General features: G+C 49.8%; 1 protein-coding gene across 3 annotated transcripts in view; it reads left to right on the forward strand.

Annotated features, from left to right (window-relative positions):
- Positions 1–20000, forward strand: part of NPHP4 (nephronophthisis 4) — a 131724-nt gene that overhangs the window by 72626 nt on the left and 39098 nt on the right. The window contains exons 11-15 of one of the 3 annotated variants that reach the window (XM_011938285.1): positions 12595–12656; positions 14275–14382; positions 15729–15880; positions 16026–16217; positions 16689–16876. In XM_011938285.1, coding sequence (XP_011793675.1) covers positions 12595–12656; positions 14275–14382; positions 15729–15880; positions 16026–16217; positions 16689–16876 — 702 coding nt within the window. The remainder of the gene's footprint in view (positions 1–12594; positions 12657–14274; positions 14383–15728; positions 15881–16025; positions 16218–16688; positions 16877–20000) is intronic. The other 2 variants (XM_011938286.1, XM_011938287.1) reach the window with 2 other exon arrangements.

Genomic DNA, 20000 nt, shown 5'->3' on the forward strand with positions numbered 1-20000 from the left:
TGTCCTGAATGGTATTGCCTAGGTTTTCTTTTAGGGGTTTTATGGTTTTAGGTCTAACATTTAAGTCTTTAATCAATCTTGAATTAATTTTATTATACGGTGTAAGGAAGGGATCCAGTTTCAGCTTTCTACATATGGCTAGCCAGTTTTCCTAGCACCATTTGTTAAATAGGAAATCCTTTCCCCGTTTCTTGTTTTTGTCAGGTTTGTCAAAGATCGATCAGATGATTGTAGATGTGTGGTATTATTTCTGAGGGATGTTCCATTGGTCTATATTTCTGTTTTGGTACCAGTACTATGCTGTTTTGGTTACTGCAGCCTTTTAGTATAGTTTGAAGTCAGGTAGCGTGACCCATCTCATGTGCAGAGACACACATAGCGTCAAAATAAAGGGATGGAGGAAGATCTACCAAGCAAATGGAAAATAAAAAAAAAAGCAGGGGTTGCAATCCTCGTCTCTGATAAAACAGACTTTAAACCAGCAAAGATCAAAAGAGACAAAGAAGGCCATTACATATTGGTAAAGGGATCAATTCAACAAGAAGAGCTAACTATCCTAAATATATACACCCAATACAGGAGCACTTAGATTCATAAAGCAAGTCCTTAGAGACCTACAAGGAAGGCCTTCTTAAGCAAGATAGACAAAGCATAAACCAAAAAGAGAAGATTGAGAAATAAGATTACATTAAAATATAAAACTTTTGTGTGAGAAAAGACTCTGTAAACAAAGTTAGAAGACAGACCTCAGACCCAAAGATATTTGCAATACATATGACCATTAAAAATTAATGAAGGAAGTAAGATGAGAAGATCAGAAAGATTACAGAAAGAGCTCCTCCAAATCAATAAGAAGCAGATAAACAACAGAAAAGAAAAATGGACAAAGGATAGCAAAGGATTGTGGAGAGGATGAAATGAGTAAAGATATGTCTAGGTGCTCGGGGCTGCCTGGCGTGGAGCAGATGCCCAGCGATTGCTGGGTGATTAATAACATTGTCCCTCTGCCACTGCCACTGTGGTTCTTCTGGTTGGCAGCATTGAGGGAAGCGACCACATGTACGTACCCCTTCAACTACTGGTTCATTTAACACTGGCCCAAAATCTTACTGGAGGAAGGGGCCCACCAGGGCAGGAGCAGCTGCAGCACATCTCCACGGAGCTGCTCTGGATCCCAGAGTCTCTGATGGGTAAAAACAGCTATCCCTGGATGGGCGCAGTGGCTCACACCTATAATCCCAGCACGTTGGGAGGCTGAGGTGGGAGGATGGCTTGAGGCTAAGAGTTTGAGAGCAGCCTGGGCAACATAGTAAGACCCTGACTCTACAAAAAACTTAAGGCCGGGCACAGTGGCTCATGCCTGTAATCCCAGCACTTTGGGAGGCTGAGGTGGGTATATCACCGAGGTCAGGAGATTGAAACTATCCTGGCTAACACGTTGAAACCCTATCTCTACTAAAAATACAAAAAATTAGCTGGACGTGGTGGCACGCACCTGTGGTCCCAGCCTCTTGGGAGGCTGAGGCAGGAGAATCTCTTGAACCTGGGAGGCAGAGGTTGCAGTGAGCCGAGATCGCACCACTGCACTCCAGCCTGGGCGATAGAGTGAGACTCTGTAGATAGATAGATAGATAGATAGATAGATAGATGCATGCATGCAGTCGCTGGGTGTGGTAGCATGTGCCTGTAGTCTCAGCTACTTGGGAGGCTGAGGCAGGAGGATTGCTTGAACCCAGGAGTTTGAGGCTGCAGTGAGCTATGATCACATCAGTGAACTGTAGCCTGGGCATCAGAGCCAGACTTTGTCTCTAAAAAACAAAAACAAAAACAAAACCCCACAAACAGACAAACAAACACAGCTGGTCCTGACTGCATCCAGGAAAGTAGATTCTGGGTAGGCCCAGAAAGCTCAGTGTTGGCTACGCTTCTACCATTTTATATTAGCCATTCTGCAAGCACTTTAGGGCATGTTGACTCAGATAGGGCTTGTTCAGGTGGTTCTCCTTTTCTCCTTCCCCCACTCCATTCAGCAAAGACTTGCGGAGAGTCTGTGATGTGCCAGGTACTTGGTTAGGCTCCTGTCCCAGTGGAGCTTTAAAAACAGACAACAAACTACCAAAACATTAGGTAGCAAGAAGAATCACATGCTATCTGCTGTGGGATGTTAGTGAGGAGAGCTGTGTGTGGGGACAGGGCACTGTGGGAACACTCTGTACCTTCTCCTCAGTACTGCTGAGAATCTAAAAAACTGTTCAAAGAAAGTATTAAAAAAGAGAGAATGACTTGTGGGGAGTTTTTACAGTTATGTCCATCTTGATGTGATTAACTTGTGTTTGGGATTTCTGTTTCTATAATCGAGGCCCAATTATAGAAGAGGTCAGCAAACTTTTTCTGTAAAGTCCAAATAGCAAATATTTTAGGCTTTGTGGGCCAGATGGTCTCCATCACGGCTACTCATCTCTGCTGGTATATATAGGTCGTATGTTAATGAATGAATGTGGCTGTGTTCTAATAAAACTTTATTGATACACACAGATTGTGAGCTGAATCACTCTGTGGACCATAGTTTGCAGACTCCTGTTCTGTAGCTTTTTCTTGTCATGTCATAATCGGGAGGAAGCTGTCCATCTTTTTCTGGGCTTTAAAATAGTTTAAACAAAAGGCAAGACCTGTTTCTTGAAGGTCTGATAAAACTTCTGTGAAACCATTGAAGGAATTTTTGGCAACCAATTACATTTCTTTTCATGGTTATTGATCTATTTATGCTTTCCACCTCATCTTGTGTTAACTTTTGGGATACACATCCTCTAAAACAAATGGCCAATTTCCTTTAATTTACAAGGATGCTGGGATAAAGTCTGTAACTAATTTAAACATTCAGTAGGCGCCTGTGATTAGATTTCTTCCTTCGCTTTCTATCTTGGGAGGACTCTTCCTTTTTCGGTCAGGCTTATGAGAGGTTTGTATATTTCATTAGTCTCTTCAAAGAATCAGCTATTACTTTTACTTATTGGTTCTCTTGTTTTTAAGTCATTAATTTTTAATCTGAAATTAATTCTATATTTTATCTTTATTAACTTCACCCACTTTGGAAAAGTGGAATTCTTAGCTTATTTTCTTATTGTGTTTAGTAATAAAATCATTTAAGATTCTGCAATTTTCTTCGAAGTACATCTTTTATCCCATTTCACAGGTTTTGATTCGGAGTGTTGTTTCCTACATCGTTGAGTTCCATTTTTATTTCCTTTTTACCTACAACTTGAAAATGTCTTTAAATATTCCCGCATTTAAAAAGGCATGTGTTAAACTTTCCTCGCCCTCTCTTATGGAAACCTGTACTCATATTCCCGCATTTAAAAAGGCATGTGTCAAACTAACTTTCCTCGCCCTCTCTTAGGGAAACCTGTACTCATCTGTAAAGCCCTGCAGAGGGTTCTTGTCCATGGCAGAGCTTTGTTTTCAGCATCCTGCAGCCCTTTGCAGATACCACCTTTTATTTTATATCCTTGTGTATTGTCTGATTCCTTCCTTCCCTGCCACTCTTCTTAGAGGGTATTAGTCGAATTTGCTATGGTAACAAATAATCTCCAGATCTCGGTAGCTTAAAATAAAAAGATTTATTTCTCACCCTCGCTGTGTGCGCATTGCAGTTGGTGGTGGCTCTGTTCATCCTGGTCGCAGAGGGTGTTCGCTGTCTTGAATATTGTTGGGTTGCGCCAGCAGGAAAGGGAGGCCTTGGGCGGATCTTGTACCATCAGTTACTGCTCTGGCCCAGAAATGGCACATGTCTCTTCTCCTTCTCCCTGGTTGGAAGTAGCCACGTGGCCTCCCAAGTCACAAGGGGACTGGGAACTGACTCATCTTATGCCTGGAAGATAAAGAGGTGGGGATAGTTGGTGCATTTATTTGCTCCACACTGGAGAGTCTATCATTGAAGCAGCTCATGGTGGGGACTGTTTCATTCATCTGTACATTGCCTGATGAGTCCTAGCCCACAGTCAAGCATTCCGTCCATATTTGTAGAGTAAATGAATTAACCAAAACCCTTTAATATACGAGGGATAGAAACCTGACTCAAAATAGCTTCAACAAAAGAGAATGTATTGGCTCATGTGTCAGAAAAGCCTAGAGGTAGAGCTGATGTTAGGCATGGCTGGATCTCGGCACTCAAAGGATGCCATTAAGACTCCATCTGTTCACCTCTCTCCCCTATGCCCCTCCCCTTCCCCTCCCCTTTAAGCTCTCCTTTCTTCATTGTTGGCTTCTTTCCAGGTAGAGCTGTTCCACACGGTGAGCCCAGGAGCTCCCAGGTAATCCTAGGCTTAGGAATCCCAACAGAAGGGCCCTGACTGAGTCAGTTGTTCCAGTGGGAGTCCTCCTGTCTTTACCGTGTAACCCCTGATGGGGATGGGGATGGGGATGGGGGTGGGGACAGTTGGTCTTGGTCACACACCTTTCTTGGTACGGGGGTTGGGCCCACCCCTGACTGTATGGTTAAGGGCTGGGAGGGTGATTCCCTAAAGGAAAACCACCAGAAGAGAGTATGGATTCAGGGTGGGTGAAACTGGCAGATCGTGGCTGCCCCTGGGTTGGGGCTCTTGGTCTCCCGATCCCAGCTTTGCATTTTGCCGTCAACGAATGCATAGACTTGAGTAGTTCCTGCCACTCTTTCCCACTCTTTCTTTTGTTTGAGAAGGACAAAGACAGGTGAGAAGCAGCCTGTCCTTCTAGAAGCCTGCTGTGCTTTTAGTAGAGATGGGGTTTCGCCATGTTGGCCAGGCTGCTCTTGAACTCCCGACCTCAGGTGATCCACCCACCTCGGCCCCAGAGTGCTGGGATTACAGGCATGAGCCACCACACCCAGCCTAGCTTGACTTCTTAAGATGCAGAGCTGTTGGGAACAATGCTTTGAGTTCCTCACCAGAAGATTTACTGTCATATCCTTGGCAGAGAGGAGTATGCCTTGGTTATTGGAAGGCCCAGGAGTCGAACGGTGGTGCAAATGAGCTGTAGCAGCATAATCTACTTCTCAGTCGCTGTTTGGGGACCAGCAAATCTACATGGATGGACCCTGATTTCACTGGGTTTATTTAATTTGGATTTATGGCTGCATTCATGTCACATTAAATGATTACCTTCAGCCTAGGTTCCAAGCATCGGAAGACATTGTCTCTCAAAACCCAGTATAAAAGACTTAAATATCCACTAGTGTTTAACTTATGATGGAAACTTTTCATACTTCAGTATTTCACCAACTTACATGGTTCCTTTGGAGATCTTAATGATATGCGGCTGTCACTTTAAGTGAGGTACTTTGGCTCTCGGTTATGAATAATCCCTTTTTATTTTCTCTGTAACATTGCAAGGGAGCAAAGGTTCATTCATCTTTTACCATGGAAGAGTTGCATTGAGCCGCTAGAGGGCACCCAGTCTTTATTTTTTTGTAACTTGGAATTTCCCTGACCCATATTTTGCTTTCGAACTTTCTTCTGGTGGTGTCAGAATTTTGGTTTGTTTGCTTAATAGATTTGAAAACAGCCATGTAGAAGGGATCATTGCAAACATGTAATTGTGGTGTTTCCCAGGACACGTGGAGTTAGAGTCCTGCCCCGATGGTGCCTGCTGTGCTGCTAGCTGGTCTGGAACATCCTCTCCTACAGATAGCGGCTCCCTTGCCCTGGGTCAGGGTGGTTCAGTCAATTACATGGTGGTGGGGGAGAGTCTAAGGCCATGGAACAGCTTTTTGGCCACCCTCTAACCAAGGAATGGGAGTTTGTGTGCAGGTGGTAAGGGTGCATTTTGCTGGAGAATTAGTGGGAGAGTGGGTCAGAGCAAGGCTTTGGTAAGGGAGGTGACCCCAGCTTAGGACTCTGGCAAGTCACGGAACCCCCCCTGTTCCTGGGCTGCCTGTGATCTGGACTCCTGCAGCACGGAGTCCTGTGCTCACTCATCATCCAGTTGTCCCTTGATCTCTGCTTAGGTTTTGCTCATTTTCCGATTCCTGTTTTCAAACTCGTAGGAAGAATGAGTTTTTAGCTACAGACAGTTAGGAATAAAGGCCGTTCAGGTGGGTCTGCCATGTGAATTCTGAGTGTCTAGCGTACCGCTGGATACGGACTCTCCTTTATTTTCACGGCCTGATGATAGGAAGCTGCTTTTTGCGACCCTTCTTGAAACCCCAGAGACTGCATCTTTACTAGCGATGGTCCTTCCTTTTCCCCTGCCTTTCGGGGCCATCTGTTTACCCCTGTTCATAGCAGGGCCACACTCTACCCACAAGACCCAAGGCCCAAGGCCTGGCCCATCCCTGCCTTCCGTCAGCGGCCATGAGTTGCTAAGCAACAGCCTCTTCATGCTGCCCCCCTCCCTCCTCCCTCAGGACTTCTCTCTCCCACAGAATTGCTGACCCAATAGTTAAAGGCAGGCAGCTTTGCTCAGCTGGGCAGTTGCTCAGTGAAATGAGTATTTTCCTCTGTGAAGACCCCTCATCCAGCCCTCTGCTGACCCCAGTTTGCTCAGTGGCAGGTTGGCAGCACAGCCAGGCCCAGGAGGACAGGTGCGTTTCAGGGCGGAGCGGGGGGTCCACCTGGCTCCTGCTGGGGAAGTTGGGCCACAGGGGACTGGTGCTGTGGGGACCCCGTTCACGACCCTGTTCACGTTTCCAGAAAGGACACGTTGGCCTCCATGCATGTGTCCTGATGTCTCGAGAGGCCCGTTCTCCCTTCAGCCTAGGAAGACGCCTCAGTGAAGACCACAGCCCCGTCCTCCATTGAGCTGTTTCCTTATCTTCATTTCTTTCTATGGTCCTGTCATAGTGCAGGCGTCTGATAAAATGTTTGTTGGAAAATGAATCCGTGGACATGGGAAAGTAGAGGTGGTCAAAACACATCCTTCCTTTCCCCTTGCTTCTATTTTCACTTTTTAATTGGCAACACTGCATGCATATTGAAAGGTTATGTGGCTTGAGGGGATAGATAGCTGCTCAGTGAAACCCTAGGTCAGGACATGGACACTGCAGCCCGGCAGCTCCGGGACCCCTTCGTGTAGTCAGTACTTTTTATTTTCTTGAGAGAAGATCTCACTCTGTTGCCCAGGCTGGAGTGCAGTGGCGCAGTCACGGCTCACTGTGGCTTCTACCTTCCAGGCCCAAGCGATCCTCCCACCTCTGCCTACCATGTAGCTGGGACCACAGATGCGTGCCACCACACCAGGCCTTTTTTTTTTTTTTTTTTGTATAGATGAGATTTTGCCATGTTGCTCAGGCTAATCTCGAATTTCTGGACTCAAACAGTCCTGCCTTGGCCTCCCAAAGTGCTGGGATTACAGGCACGAGCTACCATGTCTAGCTGGTAGTCAGTACTTTTAATCTGTCTGGTGAGGTGACGTGGGAAGTGAGAGAGGGTTGCTGGTGGGGCGGCCGCCTTCTGCCCCAGCCCCATCCCTGTTCATCTCCTGGCCCGCATGGGTGATGAAGAAGTGAAGCCCAGTGCGCTTCCTTTGTGGGGAGCTGCATGCCTGGTGGCCATGGGCTTGGCTGGAGAGCTCCTTCCTCTGTTTTGGGCTGTGATTTTAGTGGTATTATTACTCTGGGTAACAGTGTTCTTTCTGTTCTCTGCCTTATGTATAGAATTATCTCCCTGGGGGTGGAGGAAGGAGGAATTCTGAGGAATCTTGTCCTTGTGAGCATGTGTGAGCATTATTTTTCACCATATAACTTCTGCCGTTCAACTCACCCACAATGCTGAGAGCCGTGGGCTTGAGGGCGTGACCCTCTCTCTTGCGTGTAGATGTGTGTGGGTTGCGTCCTCTTGCAGGTCCGCCTCCAGGCGAGTGCAGAGGCAGTGTGAAGACGCTGTGTGTGACCAGGTGGGACGTGTGGCCCTCCCAGGGTTGGGGTCGGAGTGCAGGCCCTGCCTTGCCTCCTGAGGCCTGCGCTATAGTTGAGTGCAGGGCTTTTGAGTTTCTTGAAGCTAAATTGACAGAAAAGTAGACACTTGAGATTTTGTTGACTGAGGTTTTCAGCAAGTGGAGACTGGAGAGTGATAGAGCATCAGGGAAAAGGAATCTTCAGAAAGGTGGCACAACCTGCCGCGGTGGGAAGTCTAAGTTTTTCTTCATCTCTGGCAATCCATGTGGACCATTTCTGGACCACAGTCGGCTCTGGTGTCCCGGGAAACCAGTGACTTCGTCTCTTCCTGCTCTTCTCAGAGCTGGCTCCGGGCCAGAGGTGTGTGCTGGCGACCCCATCTCAGGGCCCCGCTGGCCACGAGCTTCTTGGAGCAGCCAAGGAAGAGCTGAGTCTCTGTGCTTTCTTTTTTTTTTATTGAGATGGAGTCTAACTCTTTTTGCCCAGAGTGGAGTACAGTGGCGTGATCTCTGCACACCGCAACCTCCGCCTCCTGGGTTCAAACAATTCTCCTGCCTCAGCCTCCCGAGTAGCTAGGATTACAGGCACGCGCCACCATGTCTGGCTAATTTTTGTATTTTTAGTAGAGACGGGGCTTCACCATGTTGGCCAGGCTCTGTGCTCTTCTTCTTAACACCAGGTTATTTCCCTGAAACCAGGGTCCTGTGGTGGCTCAGTCACTGATTCCCCCTCCCAGTGAGGGAGCCCAGGCCTCTGCCACAGGGGTGTGAACGGAGGGGCTCCGTGTTGGGAGAGGCACCTGATTGTGCTGCTTGCCGTGGAGGTCTCAGCTTTCCGCTCTGTGCTGTGTTACTACTTCAGGCTCCGTCAGGGACCTACAGGTGTGTCTTATAATGACTGTGAAACTAAATTTTAATTTACTTTAAGTTTTACGGGTAATGGACAGATACGTTTCCTAGCATGTCTAATGGGCGTGGTTACCACAAATTTGCCAGCACGCCTGCATACACTGTGGGTTTCTTTCATTTTTCTCTCTAATGTTGTCAACCTGAAATGAGCCACGGCACAGACTCTCCACAGTGAAGTTGCTTTGGGGCTAGCAGGGTGTTGTAGCCTGGGCTGTGTGTGCAGGGTCAGACTGTAGGTGCCTCTGGGGGCTTGGAGCAAAGGAGAGATTTTAAAACCAAATAGGAGACATTTACATAAGCTGTCTAGAAACAAAGACCCTTGGGGACAAGGGCTTTTTGTGGGGGTTGGGGGAGCACAGCAAGTCGGCTTGTTGTCAGGCAGGTGTCCCTGATCTGGAGTGCTGTGGTTTGGAGAGACTCCTGCCTTGTTACCGTCCTAGGCACTGGTGCGGGAGGGCCTCTCCTTCATGGCTATGCAAATTAACCTGCTCTAGTCACCTTTGTTTGTTTTTTATTTTATTGTTTTTGAGGCAGAGTCTGGCTGTCACCTAGGTCGGAGTGCAGTGGCGGGATCTCAGCTCACTGCAAGCTCTGCCTCCCGGGTTCACGCCATTCTCCTGCCTCAGCCTCCCAAGTAGCTGGGACTACAGGTGCCCACCACCATGCCCGGCTAATTTGTTGTATTTTTAGTAGAGATGGGGTTTCACTGTGTTAGCCAGGATGGTCTTGATCTCCTGACTTCGTGATCCGCCCGTCTCGGCCTCTCAAGTGCTGGGATTATAGGCGTGAGCCACTGTGCCCGGCCTCTAGTCACTTTTTAACTTGCCTCGGCTGCCTTCCCGGGTCCGCACACACTGGCTGGCCTCCTCCTATCCCATTGCTCCCCTGCCCCACGCAGGATCTGCCGGGTTCTGCTGAGGTAGCTTCCATTTGCAGGAGCGCCTGGGTGTGTCTGATGATGATTTGCTGTTGTCGCAGCGCTGCCCCAGACAGCCTTGTGCTTGTCCGTCTGCTCACCACAGCTGCTCCTTCCTGTGTCCTGTGCATGCGCATGCTGCTCCCGGTTCAGTTGCTGACCCAGATGCTTGTCAGCTGAGTCCTGTTATGTGGCGGAAGTCAGGCTTCCCAGACTCCACCATGGTTTTTGGAGACTCCTGGGGCCTGGAGTACAGCGGGTGCTCCCTGGCGGCCACGCTGTCCTCTGGGCAGGACTGAGAGTGTAGTTTGGGAAGCACCTTAACCCATAACCACATCGAACATTAAAACAAAGAGATTCAAAACTGAGTTACTTCGTGGCCCTGGTGTATCTCTTCCTGCTGTGCTTCACTGGATGGATCTGTGTTTGGGGCCCTGGGGCTCTGGGCTTCCCACCAGGTGTCTTTTTAAATGGCCACCTTTAATGGCCTTTTAAAATGGCCTTTTAGGTAGGTTTACTCTCTTGGAAGAAAAAATTGCATAAGTCATTATATAAAGAGTTACTTGAAAAAACTTTCCACGCTGTATGCAAATTTGAGACGATGGGGAAATAAAGTGCATGCGAGAAGTTCGGATGTGCTTGGAAGGTTTAACTTTTCATCCAGGTTTTCCTCCCCGAGAGGACGCACACAGGCGCAGAGAGCTGGCCCCTGAGTGCCCGCTGTCTCTGCTGAAGATAATGGAGCCATTTCCGGCAATTTGTCCTCATTATCAAAATCAGCCTGCGGAGTTTTCCGAGTTCCCATTTATGGAGGAGCAGAGTGGAACTGCACTTGCCGCTCTGCTGTCTCATCTTTCAGGCTGTTTCTGGGAGGAGGTGGGCAGGGGGTTGCTGCACGGAGCTCTGAAATGGACTGGAAGAGGCACTCAGAGAAGCTGGGGAGAGGCACCGGCTTTGAGGACAGCTGGGTCCCCGCAGAATCCTCATCCGCGTTGTGCTTTTAGTGAGAAGATATTTCCTGGGGAAGCAGAGCTTGCTAGATCATTTGCTAACTCCCTCCGAGTGCGTGAGCTCATTTATAGAAGGGCAGGTTCCTCTGACCAGAGTCTTTGCGCTCCTTGGAGCCACGTTACTGTGGCTGGTTACAGAGGAGCTGGGCGGGCCAAATGGGCACTGCCCAGGAGGTGGTTGGACTGGGAGCTGTGCCCGCCGGGCTGGGCAGTTGGATCCTCTGAGGGTTGAGGGCTCCCTCTGGCCTTGCCCGCACTGCCTTCCACCCACCACAGGCCCTTAGCAGAGTCTCCACCAGATCCCGCAGCTGGGGAAGCACCTCCTTGGATAGGTTCCGAGAGCTGCTGGGAGAGGCACGGCGGGGATTGGCTCTGATGGTCGCGCAGCTCTGGTGTTAGGGCGGTGCTTTCTGGATTTGGTTTCTCCTTGGTCAACAGCGTTTTCCTTGTTGTTTTTGTTTTGTTGGGATTCAGAGCGGAACAGGAAGTGACTGGGCAGTCTCTATCCAGAGTGCCCGGCGTTTGACGTCACAGGCCTCTGTGCTGTGTGCTTGGTCCGTAGGTCCCGTGAGTGCCGGCCCGTGCTGTGAGCTGCAGGAATTCAGGATTCCAGGACATACAGGAGATTTGTTTGCCCAACCTTCATGGCAGCAGAGGCCACAGGAGAGGGAGGGAAGGCGAGCTGCTGGGCCCAAGATGTGGGCCACATGGGGGTGATGGGAGGTGGGACAGGGCCATGGGGGAGCCTGATTTCTCCGGAGGTCTGGGTTATCCTGGAAGTCCAATGGGGAGTGGTGGTGTCTGCTGCAGTGGAGAGTCCTGTCACCGTGAAGGAGGCTGTCATGAGCCAGGCCGGGACAGGACATGGGCTGGAGTCTGGGCTGTGGGCCTCAGGGAAGCCAGGCAGATGACTCAGTGCATGGGGCTCCCACCCTGGCCTCTGAGTGGGCAGAGGTGGCCCCGTCAGGATGGGCTTAGGGTCTGGCTTGGTGGTGTCATGGCAGGCAAAGGCAGATGGTGGTGTATGTGGAATACCATAAGAAGCCTGGTGGGTTTCAGAGACTCCAGTGATGCTGGTGCTTCCTCCTGCTGAGGTGCAGGGGCTGAGCGCCCTGGGGCTGCTGGGCCATGAGGTGTCCATGTGGCCTGGGGAGGGGTTGCAGAAGCAGCACAAATGCCAGCTAGGGTGAGGCGGGGCTGGGCAGGTACAGGTGGCCCTGAGATGAGGCTGCTGGCTCTGTAGGCAGCCCCTGGATGCTTGGGAGGCAGCCATGGCCTCATAAAGGGCAAAGGCTGTTCTCAGTCCCTGGCTCCAGGGGAACCACATGAAGGGCTGGCCTTGCCTCCCCAGGTGGGCCTCCCAGTGTTACCGGGCCCGCATGGAGAATCCTCAGCAGGACCTGGAGGACAGCTTGTGCTTACTGGGCGTTTGCGAGGCTGTGAGCCAGGTTGGCAGCTCCTGCTCAGGAGCTTCTCAGTTAACAAGACAGCCTGAGTCAGGGAGCTGCAAGACCGGGGCAGCCTCAGACCCCAGCTCTTCCGGGCAAGGAAGATGCAAAGATGACAGGTGAGGAGAAGCGCGTTAGGGAGCTCCAGGCACCCCGTGCTGCGGGACCTCCTGGCCTAGGAAGAACAAGGGATGCATACCGCGAGGACGAGGCTGGCTGCACCCCCCTCTCCTGGCTGCTGGTGCATGCCAAGGCTCTAGACAGACAGTGACGCTTTTGGGTGGCACCGTCGCTGCTGTTGATCCTGAGCAGTAACCAGCAGCCACCCCGTTACAGACAAGGTGGTAAGGTCTGTGGAGACCTGACTACCTGGGGGTCCAGGGACCCACCACCCCCCACACAGGCTGACACATTCCCTCTCCTGCCCCACTGTGCTTCCTCCTAGGCCCACCAGCACCAGCACCTCGAGGTCTCACTGCCCCGCAGGACTCGCCTGTGGGACCAGGGGTAAGTCCAGGCCCCCCACAGCCTCCTTCAGAATTCCAGAGTCAGTTACTTGCAAGAAAACCCTCTGTCCCCGCTTAAGCACAGTTGCTCCCTGTGTGCTTCTGTGTGGCTGGGGAGGATTGCTGGCGGCGGCGGGGTGTCCCCTCCTGCCCTGTCTATGCACTCCCAGTGCGGGCTTTTAGTGGGGCTACTGCTTGCAACTCCTATGTTGCTGTATAGGGCATCTCCACGTCTCCCTGGCGGTTACATCTCATGGTGGCAACTCTTTCAGGACTGGATGGCCTTCTCTTTTTCTGAGAGACACCGAGGTGTGGTCCTCACCCTCTTTGCTCTCCAAACTAGCTCCACCAGGAGCGGTGCCTGGCAGCTGTTGGTGTCCAGGGCACCCTTGGCCCTGTAGGCCAAGCAGCCAATGCTGGTGGAGGCTGGCACTGCTCTGAGAACCACGAGCTGCTGGCAGCTGCGTGTCGGATGGGGCAGATCCCCATGGCGCTGGGACTTCCTGGGTGGGAGGAGAGGCTCCTTCCCGCTGGGCCGTTGCCCGCCGGCGGTCTGAGCCGAGCTCCTGCTTGGCTGCCATTCTGGAGTCCCGAGACACCCGCGGTGCTCACCTGTGGCGCCAGGCTGGCCTTGGCTGTGTGATTTCGAGTGAGGTCAGATGTGGCTTGTTCCTGCTGATGACTTTGTCTGCCAGCATCACCCTCAAAATTGACTTTCTAGAAAAGTTGACTAATTCAGTATCCAAGGCTGTCTCCAGGAAGCAACTTTAGTGTGTCACCTGCAGTGGGAAGCTGGATCATGAATGAAGAATACTGGATTCACCTAAAGGCACGAGTCTGTGGACGGCCTCCCGGGCTTCCCTGCTGGCCCAGCCTGGCATTTTCCCTGGAGCAGTTTCTATGTGACCCTGAGTGGTCACAATACCTTGCGGGGTCTGAGGAAGCTGGGCAGGCCCCAGAGATCTCCTCTGCTCCCTGAAGATGCTGCTAGGGTCCCCTGGGGATGCTTCATGCACCCCGCCCCCCATTCGTTCCTCAGTGCCTCTTCATACATTGGGGCCTCTCTGCCAGCACCTGGTGTGGGCCAGCCGTCGTTACTGACAGTGAATGTCTCAGGTGCTGGCTGTGTGTCCTGGAGTTAGAGTCCAGGTTTGAGATCCGTGTCTTCAGTAGTGCCTGGGCCCCCAGCCCTCGGCATCAAGGCGGTCATTGCCTTAACAGGGAGGTTTGTTGGACAGGAGTGCAGGCGGCTAGAATCGGCAGGGCCTTGGAGGTGCTCAGCCCAGTGCTGGCAAGGGACAGAGAGGCACAGGCCAGGCTGCCCCTGTAGCTGGAGATGCTTTCTCCTCTCTTGCTTGTTTTCCTTGTTAATAATATTCTTATTCAAATATTATGATCTGGGGTAGATCCTGGAATCACCTCTCTGTCATTAAATAAAGGAACTTGAGAAGCGGTCCCAGGTTCCAGAGCTGCCCTGGCCGGGAGGCTGCAGGCATCACTCCCTTCCGTGGCTGGATCCAGGGCTGCCCCGTTCCCCGGTGTGGCCAGTGCATGCTGGGAGCTTTGTGGATGGACTGGCAAGTTTCTGAGCCCCTCACCTGTGCTCTCTTTCCTTCCAGTTGTCGATTTCTCAGCTGACGGCCTCCCCGCAGTCCCCGACTCAGCACTGCTTGGCCAGGCCTACTTCACAGCTGCCCTATGGCTCTCGGGCCTCCCCGTCTCAGGCAGTAAGTGCTGCCCACCTCCCGCCTCGCCTTCTACCAAGGAATGGCTCCACGGCTCCTCACTTTGGGTTTTTGCGCTGTGCTGGTCCTCAGTTAGGTGGCAGAGACCTTGCAGGTTCCCTGGGATGTGGGTTGGGCGGGGGGCATTGCTTACTCTGAGGCCTCAGACAGTTGCCACCATTCTGTCTTGGAGACCAAAGAAGAATGTGGCCCGTGAGTTCTTCATGCCACGGCACTTGATTCAGATTGTGATCTACCCACGAAAACAAAGCTGAGCTGCCCCTAGGTCTCTACATGAAAGTAAAAGGAAGGTGTGGCTGAATCTGTAGACAGAGGCTGAGACAGGCACCCACCACCCCGGGACCCTCCTTGCTGTCAGCAGCTAAAGGAGGTGAGTGGGGCCCCCCCATCCTGGCTTCAGGGTGCGCTCCTGGCTAAGATAGGCCCGCATTGCCACCAGCCTTGGGGAATTCCTGTGGAGTTTGGTTTCCAAAGTCAGCTGATTCACCCGCAAACCGCATCTCGGGTCCTAACTGGAGTTATGTTGAGGAAAAATAGTTTCTTTTAATTCCTTGTCTGAAAACACTTCTAGCACCATGAGTCTCTGCCGCCTTATCTAAAGCATCTCTGGGGCTCGTGTGTTTGTGAAGAACTTGCCTAGCTTTTTATTACTGGTGCCTGAGACATGGTGTGTGAGAATGACCTGGTTTCCTCTGGACTGGAACAGAAAGCCTGGGAATGAAGCTTGAGAGAGCACATTCCCAACTCCCAAGCCAGCTCCTTGCTGAGAGGCCTGCCTCGGCCTTGGAGGGGAGTGGAGGTGGAATACGAGTGAATGACAGGAAGGTTCAGGGGCTGTGAGGACAAAAGACTGGCCAAACACACCAGCCAGGGGCTTGGTGCCATGGTTTATCTTGGAGTGTTGAGGAAGCTTCATCTTCCTGTTCTATAAACATATTTTGATGTGAATTTCCCATCTCAGGTGTCAGATGTCTCCCACGGTCCTGACCTGCTCATAAAATTAGGATTCCTTCCTCACTGCTTCTCAACTCACAGATTGGGTTGCCACGTGAAATATAGGATGCCCAGTTAAATTTGGACTGCAGGTAAACAACAAATACTTTTTTGGTATAAGTATGTCCCAAATATTGCAGGGAACATAGTTATACTAAAATTATTTGTTGTTTACCTGAAATTCAAGTGTAATTGAACCTTCTGTATTTTTATTTGCTAGAGCTGGCAACCCTCCAGAGGCAATTCATCGATGAATCCCCTTAGATCTGGGCACCGTTGGTTGTTAGGAGTTGGGGTCCTTGGTGGCCTCACTCGAAAGCCCTCGTTTTGTTCAGCAGGAGTTCCCGTTGGAGGGCGGTATCTCCCACTTGGAAGCTGACCTGAGCCAGACCTGCCTGGTCCCGGAAACATCCATTGCTGAACAGTTACAGGAGCTGCCGTTCACGCCTTTGCATGCCCCTATTGTTGCGGGAACACAGACCAGGAGGTGAGGTGTGGGTCTGGGTGGGATGGAAGCAGGCAGTGCTGTGTCGTCAGACCGTTGGACCTTGTGAACACCAGGCGTTCCACAGGGAGGTGCATCAGTGGGTGCCCCCGTTCCCGGGAGGCTGCCTGAGGAGTCTCTGTCTCAGCTCTGCAGGGCAGCCCTCGAGAGCCTCCATGCTGCTCCTGCAGTCCTCCGGCTTTCCCGAGATTCTGGATGCCAACAAACAGCCAGCTGAGGCCGTCAACCCTACAGACCCCGTGACGTTTAACCCTCAGAAGGAGGAATCGGATTGTCTGCAAAGCAACGAGATGGTGCTACAGTTTCTTGCCTTTAGCAGGTAAATGCTTGAATATTCTGTGTTACTCATCTGGCTTTCACATGCCCTGTGTTGAAGAGAAACTTTGCTGAGATTCTGACCTGGCAGAACTGTCTGTGCTCCAGTCTTAGTAGATTCGGGAGTGCCATCTGTTTTATCTTGGCTGGGACCCACCCATGGCGTGCTAAATGCTGGGAAAGCTGCTTTGCCCCATCTTCTGTGGTCCTTTGGTGTGTTGTCCAGGTCTTAGATCTTAGTGTAGCTCCGAAGGCAGCTTCTGTAGCCAGGAGTGTCCTTATACTCTTGAGTGCTGCTGTCTGGCCGGCTTGCTGAGAGCACAGCAAAGCGGTTCTGTTGGTGACCATGGCAGCCTCTTTACTGTTGCCCTAGCAACTAAGGTGCCTGGACCATCCCCTTATGCGAATGCACATCAGACCCCTCAGGTTCTGTGCCATGGATACTCGATTAACCCAGAGCTGTTGTTGGATTCAGAGTGGCCCAGGACTGCCGAGGAATGTCATGGCCAAAGACTGTGTATTTCACCTTCCAGTTCTACCGCTTCCCACCCGCAACAACGCCACGACTGCAGCTGGTCCAGCTGGATGAGGCTGGCCAGCCTGGCTCTGGTGCCCTGACCCACATCCTCGTGCCTGTGAGCAGAGACGGCACCTTTGATGCTGGTGAGTACTCATGTGCGTGGCAAAGGTGAGACATCCTGTGCTGAGTTGTGTGTGTAAATTGTCGATGTTTTGAAAGTGGTACTATGAAAAGTTTAAAACATATATAACATAGAATAACACGGTGAACCAGTGCAGCAGACCCTCAGCCCCAGCAGCTCTTAGCTACCTCCCAACCCAGCGTCCTCCCCCAAGCCAGGGTTGTTTTGAAGCAAATCCCAGACATTACATAATTTCATGTATGAATATTTCCTTATGTGTATCTAAAAAATTAAGAATTCTTATTGAAAAACATAATTGGTATTTCCCATCTAAAATCATAACTCCTAATATCATCAAGTATCTAGCCAACGTTACAGTTTTGCTAGTAACCTCATAACATTTTTTTAAGTTTGTCCAGAAATAAGGTCCATACTGGTCGTGGAGCAGTGTGACTCTTCAGTCTCTGTCTGCAGTTGCTGTCACCGTGCCTGTCTCTGTTGTTTCTTTTTTATGTATTTGTTGAAGAAGCCACATTGTACTGTAGAGCATCCACCCCACAGTCTGGATTTTGTTTTTGTATCCTGGGGGTAACATAAAGGTGTTGTTCTGTCCCCTCTTTACCTGTCAATTGGGAGTTAGATCTAGATGCATTGTTAGATGCTTGGTTTTATTTTTGTTTTTGAGAATTCTTTGTAGCGGGTGATGTTTGTGCCACCTCCCTCACCTCCGCTGCACCCTTGGCATCTGCTTGCTTCTTTTTATGTTGCACCAGCAGCCACTATGCCCACTGCTGTGTCATTTGTGCAGCGGTGACGTTCTGTTTCTGGAACACCTCCCTTGTTTGTTAGCTGGGATGCTTCCAAAGCCGGAAACTTCCCGGCATCAACTTTTTGCTTGTGTTGAGATGCGGTTTGTATGGGAAAGGCTGGATGATACTTGATTCTTCCCTTTATTTGCCAATTTCTGAAGTAATTACATGGTTCCCTGGCATCCTTCAAGGATGGGGACCAATGACTTTTTTTTCTTCCGGTATCATTGTAAACTAATAAATTGAAGCTACATTGAATAGAAACACGCCTGACATGTTGGTATTTTTACTGATGGTCAGTTTCCCCATCTTGGTTAGTGACACAGCTCATAAGGGACCCAGCTGGGGTCTCAAACACTGCTGCCTTTCGAGGTAGAAAGTGGCAGGTGGGAAAAGTGATGTTGAAGTACTGACCTCAAATGGAAGTAGCCTAACAATGGCACCTGACAACAGAGACCCAAAGCAAATGCAGCGCTAGGGATCGAGGAGGCTGTTAAACAATAACCAAGAAAGTAATTCACTAGGAAAAGGAACAGTTCTGAATCCGCGAACTTCTAACATACGTAACCTCAAGATAGGAAGGAGAACTTGATGGACTTATAAGGAGAAATTGGCAAAACCCCACAATCCTGGGAGATCTAGACATATTTCTCAGTAGATTGATGATCAAACAGAAATAAATTAATAAGGATATTATAAAATACAGTTTAAACAGGTGATCTGAGAAAACCTGTACACCCCATTTAGAGAATATGCATTATTTTAAAGCATACTTTGAAACTTAGAGAAACGGATCATCATTCATATATATATTTTTTAGCTCACCAAGCAGGCATCACCCTATACTGAGAGAATTGGTATCAAATATAATTTTATAACTTTCTTTGGTCATACTGCCACAAGATCAGAAGTCAGTCACTCCCTCCCCTACAACCACTCTGAACTGCTTTTTTTTTTTAAATTTTAAAACATGCTCCTAATTATTTCATGGGTCAATGAAGACCTCAAATAGAAATGCCTAATTATTTAAAACTGAATGACAAAATAATATTGCATATCAAAACTTAGGAGATGCAAGTGAAATTGTGAATACAGGGGAATTTACAGTTTTAAATGCCTGTGTTGGTGAAGAAGAAAAGTACCCTTTCAGATATTGTTTTAATTGTTCAACTTAAGTTTGGGGGGAGAAAAGACAGAACAAACCCAATAAAAGTAGAAGGAAAAAAATTTGATGAGTGTAAATGCTTAGAAGACAAAACAATAGAACAGGTCAGCCAAACAGTTGGGCACCAGGGTCACCAGGTACAACAGGGCATGCTTCTTGTTTCTTGTCCATGGGCACAGTCAGTCAAGAGAGGCAGATGGCAGAGATGAAAATATCACTGTCTTTATCATGCATTTATTCATGATAAAGAGGGTGTAGGACTTGGTTGGTCTGAGAGCCAGCTGTGCCCACTGGTGCCAGCCCCCGATGTGGATAGCCTTTGATGCAGGTGGAAGTTGGCCAGACAGCAGCGGGCTTGGCACCTGGGGTGAGCCCTCGCCTCTCTGCATGCCTGGAAGCACATCTCGGACTGTTGCATTCTCTCCTGTGGGCAGATCTGAAAAGAAGAGAGTGGGGAGAAGGAGTGAGCAGCCTAGTTAGTTAGTTAGCTCAGTTAGTCTATTCCCCATCCCTAGTCAGTTGAGCTGCTCTCGCCCTGAGAGGCACGGGGGCTGGGCAGAGAGAGGCCACAGGAGGCTCCTTTGCATGGAGTTGTGAAGCCAGGGAAGGACTTGCTCCTACAACATTTCCGGGGTTTGGTTTTCTCAACTCATTGGCCTTCATCATTACTAAACCAGGGGTGTGGCCTTTGTCTTTGCAGGGAGGGGGCTGGTCACCACCAGGGTGTTTCCAACCTTCCTGAATCACTTCAACTAAGCCACCCACCTTTCCTTTTTCAATCCTCCCGAGGCCTTTGGTAGGCAGTCCAACTGATGTCCCCAGAAGGCTGTAAAATGGATCAGATTAATGCGTTGCTCTCAAGGCTCCTCTGTACCCACTGCTGAAGACTCATTCCCTACTCTGTTTCCCATTCCAAATTCCATCCAGTCACTTTATCCAGCACAGCTCATCAGAGGCTCTGCAGTGAAGTTAAATGATAGCATTGAGATCATTCAATAAAAAAGGCCAACCACTTAGAGATGCTCCTGACTTGAATATAAACCCCTTTCCATGATGAATTTCCCAGAGAGGAATTAAAGTCCCCAAATTAAATTTCCTTGCAAGTTGAAGTCCAAAGAAATGAAACTCCAAAATCAAATTTTCTTGTCATTATGAATTAAAATTCAAAGTCC

Source organism: Colobus angolensis, unplaced genomic scaffold (genome assembly GCF_000951035.1).
Source record: "Colobus angolensis palliatus isolate OR3802 unplaced genomic scaffold, Cang.pa_1.0 Scaffold170, whole genome shotgun sequence".
Taxonomy (NCBI): Eukaryota; Metazoa; Chordata; class Mammalia; order Primates; family Cercopithecidae; genus Colobus; species Colobus angolensis.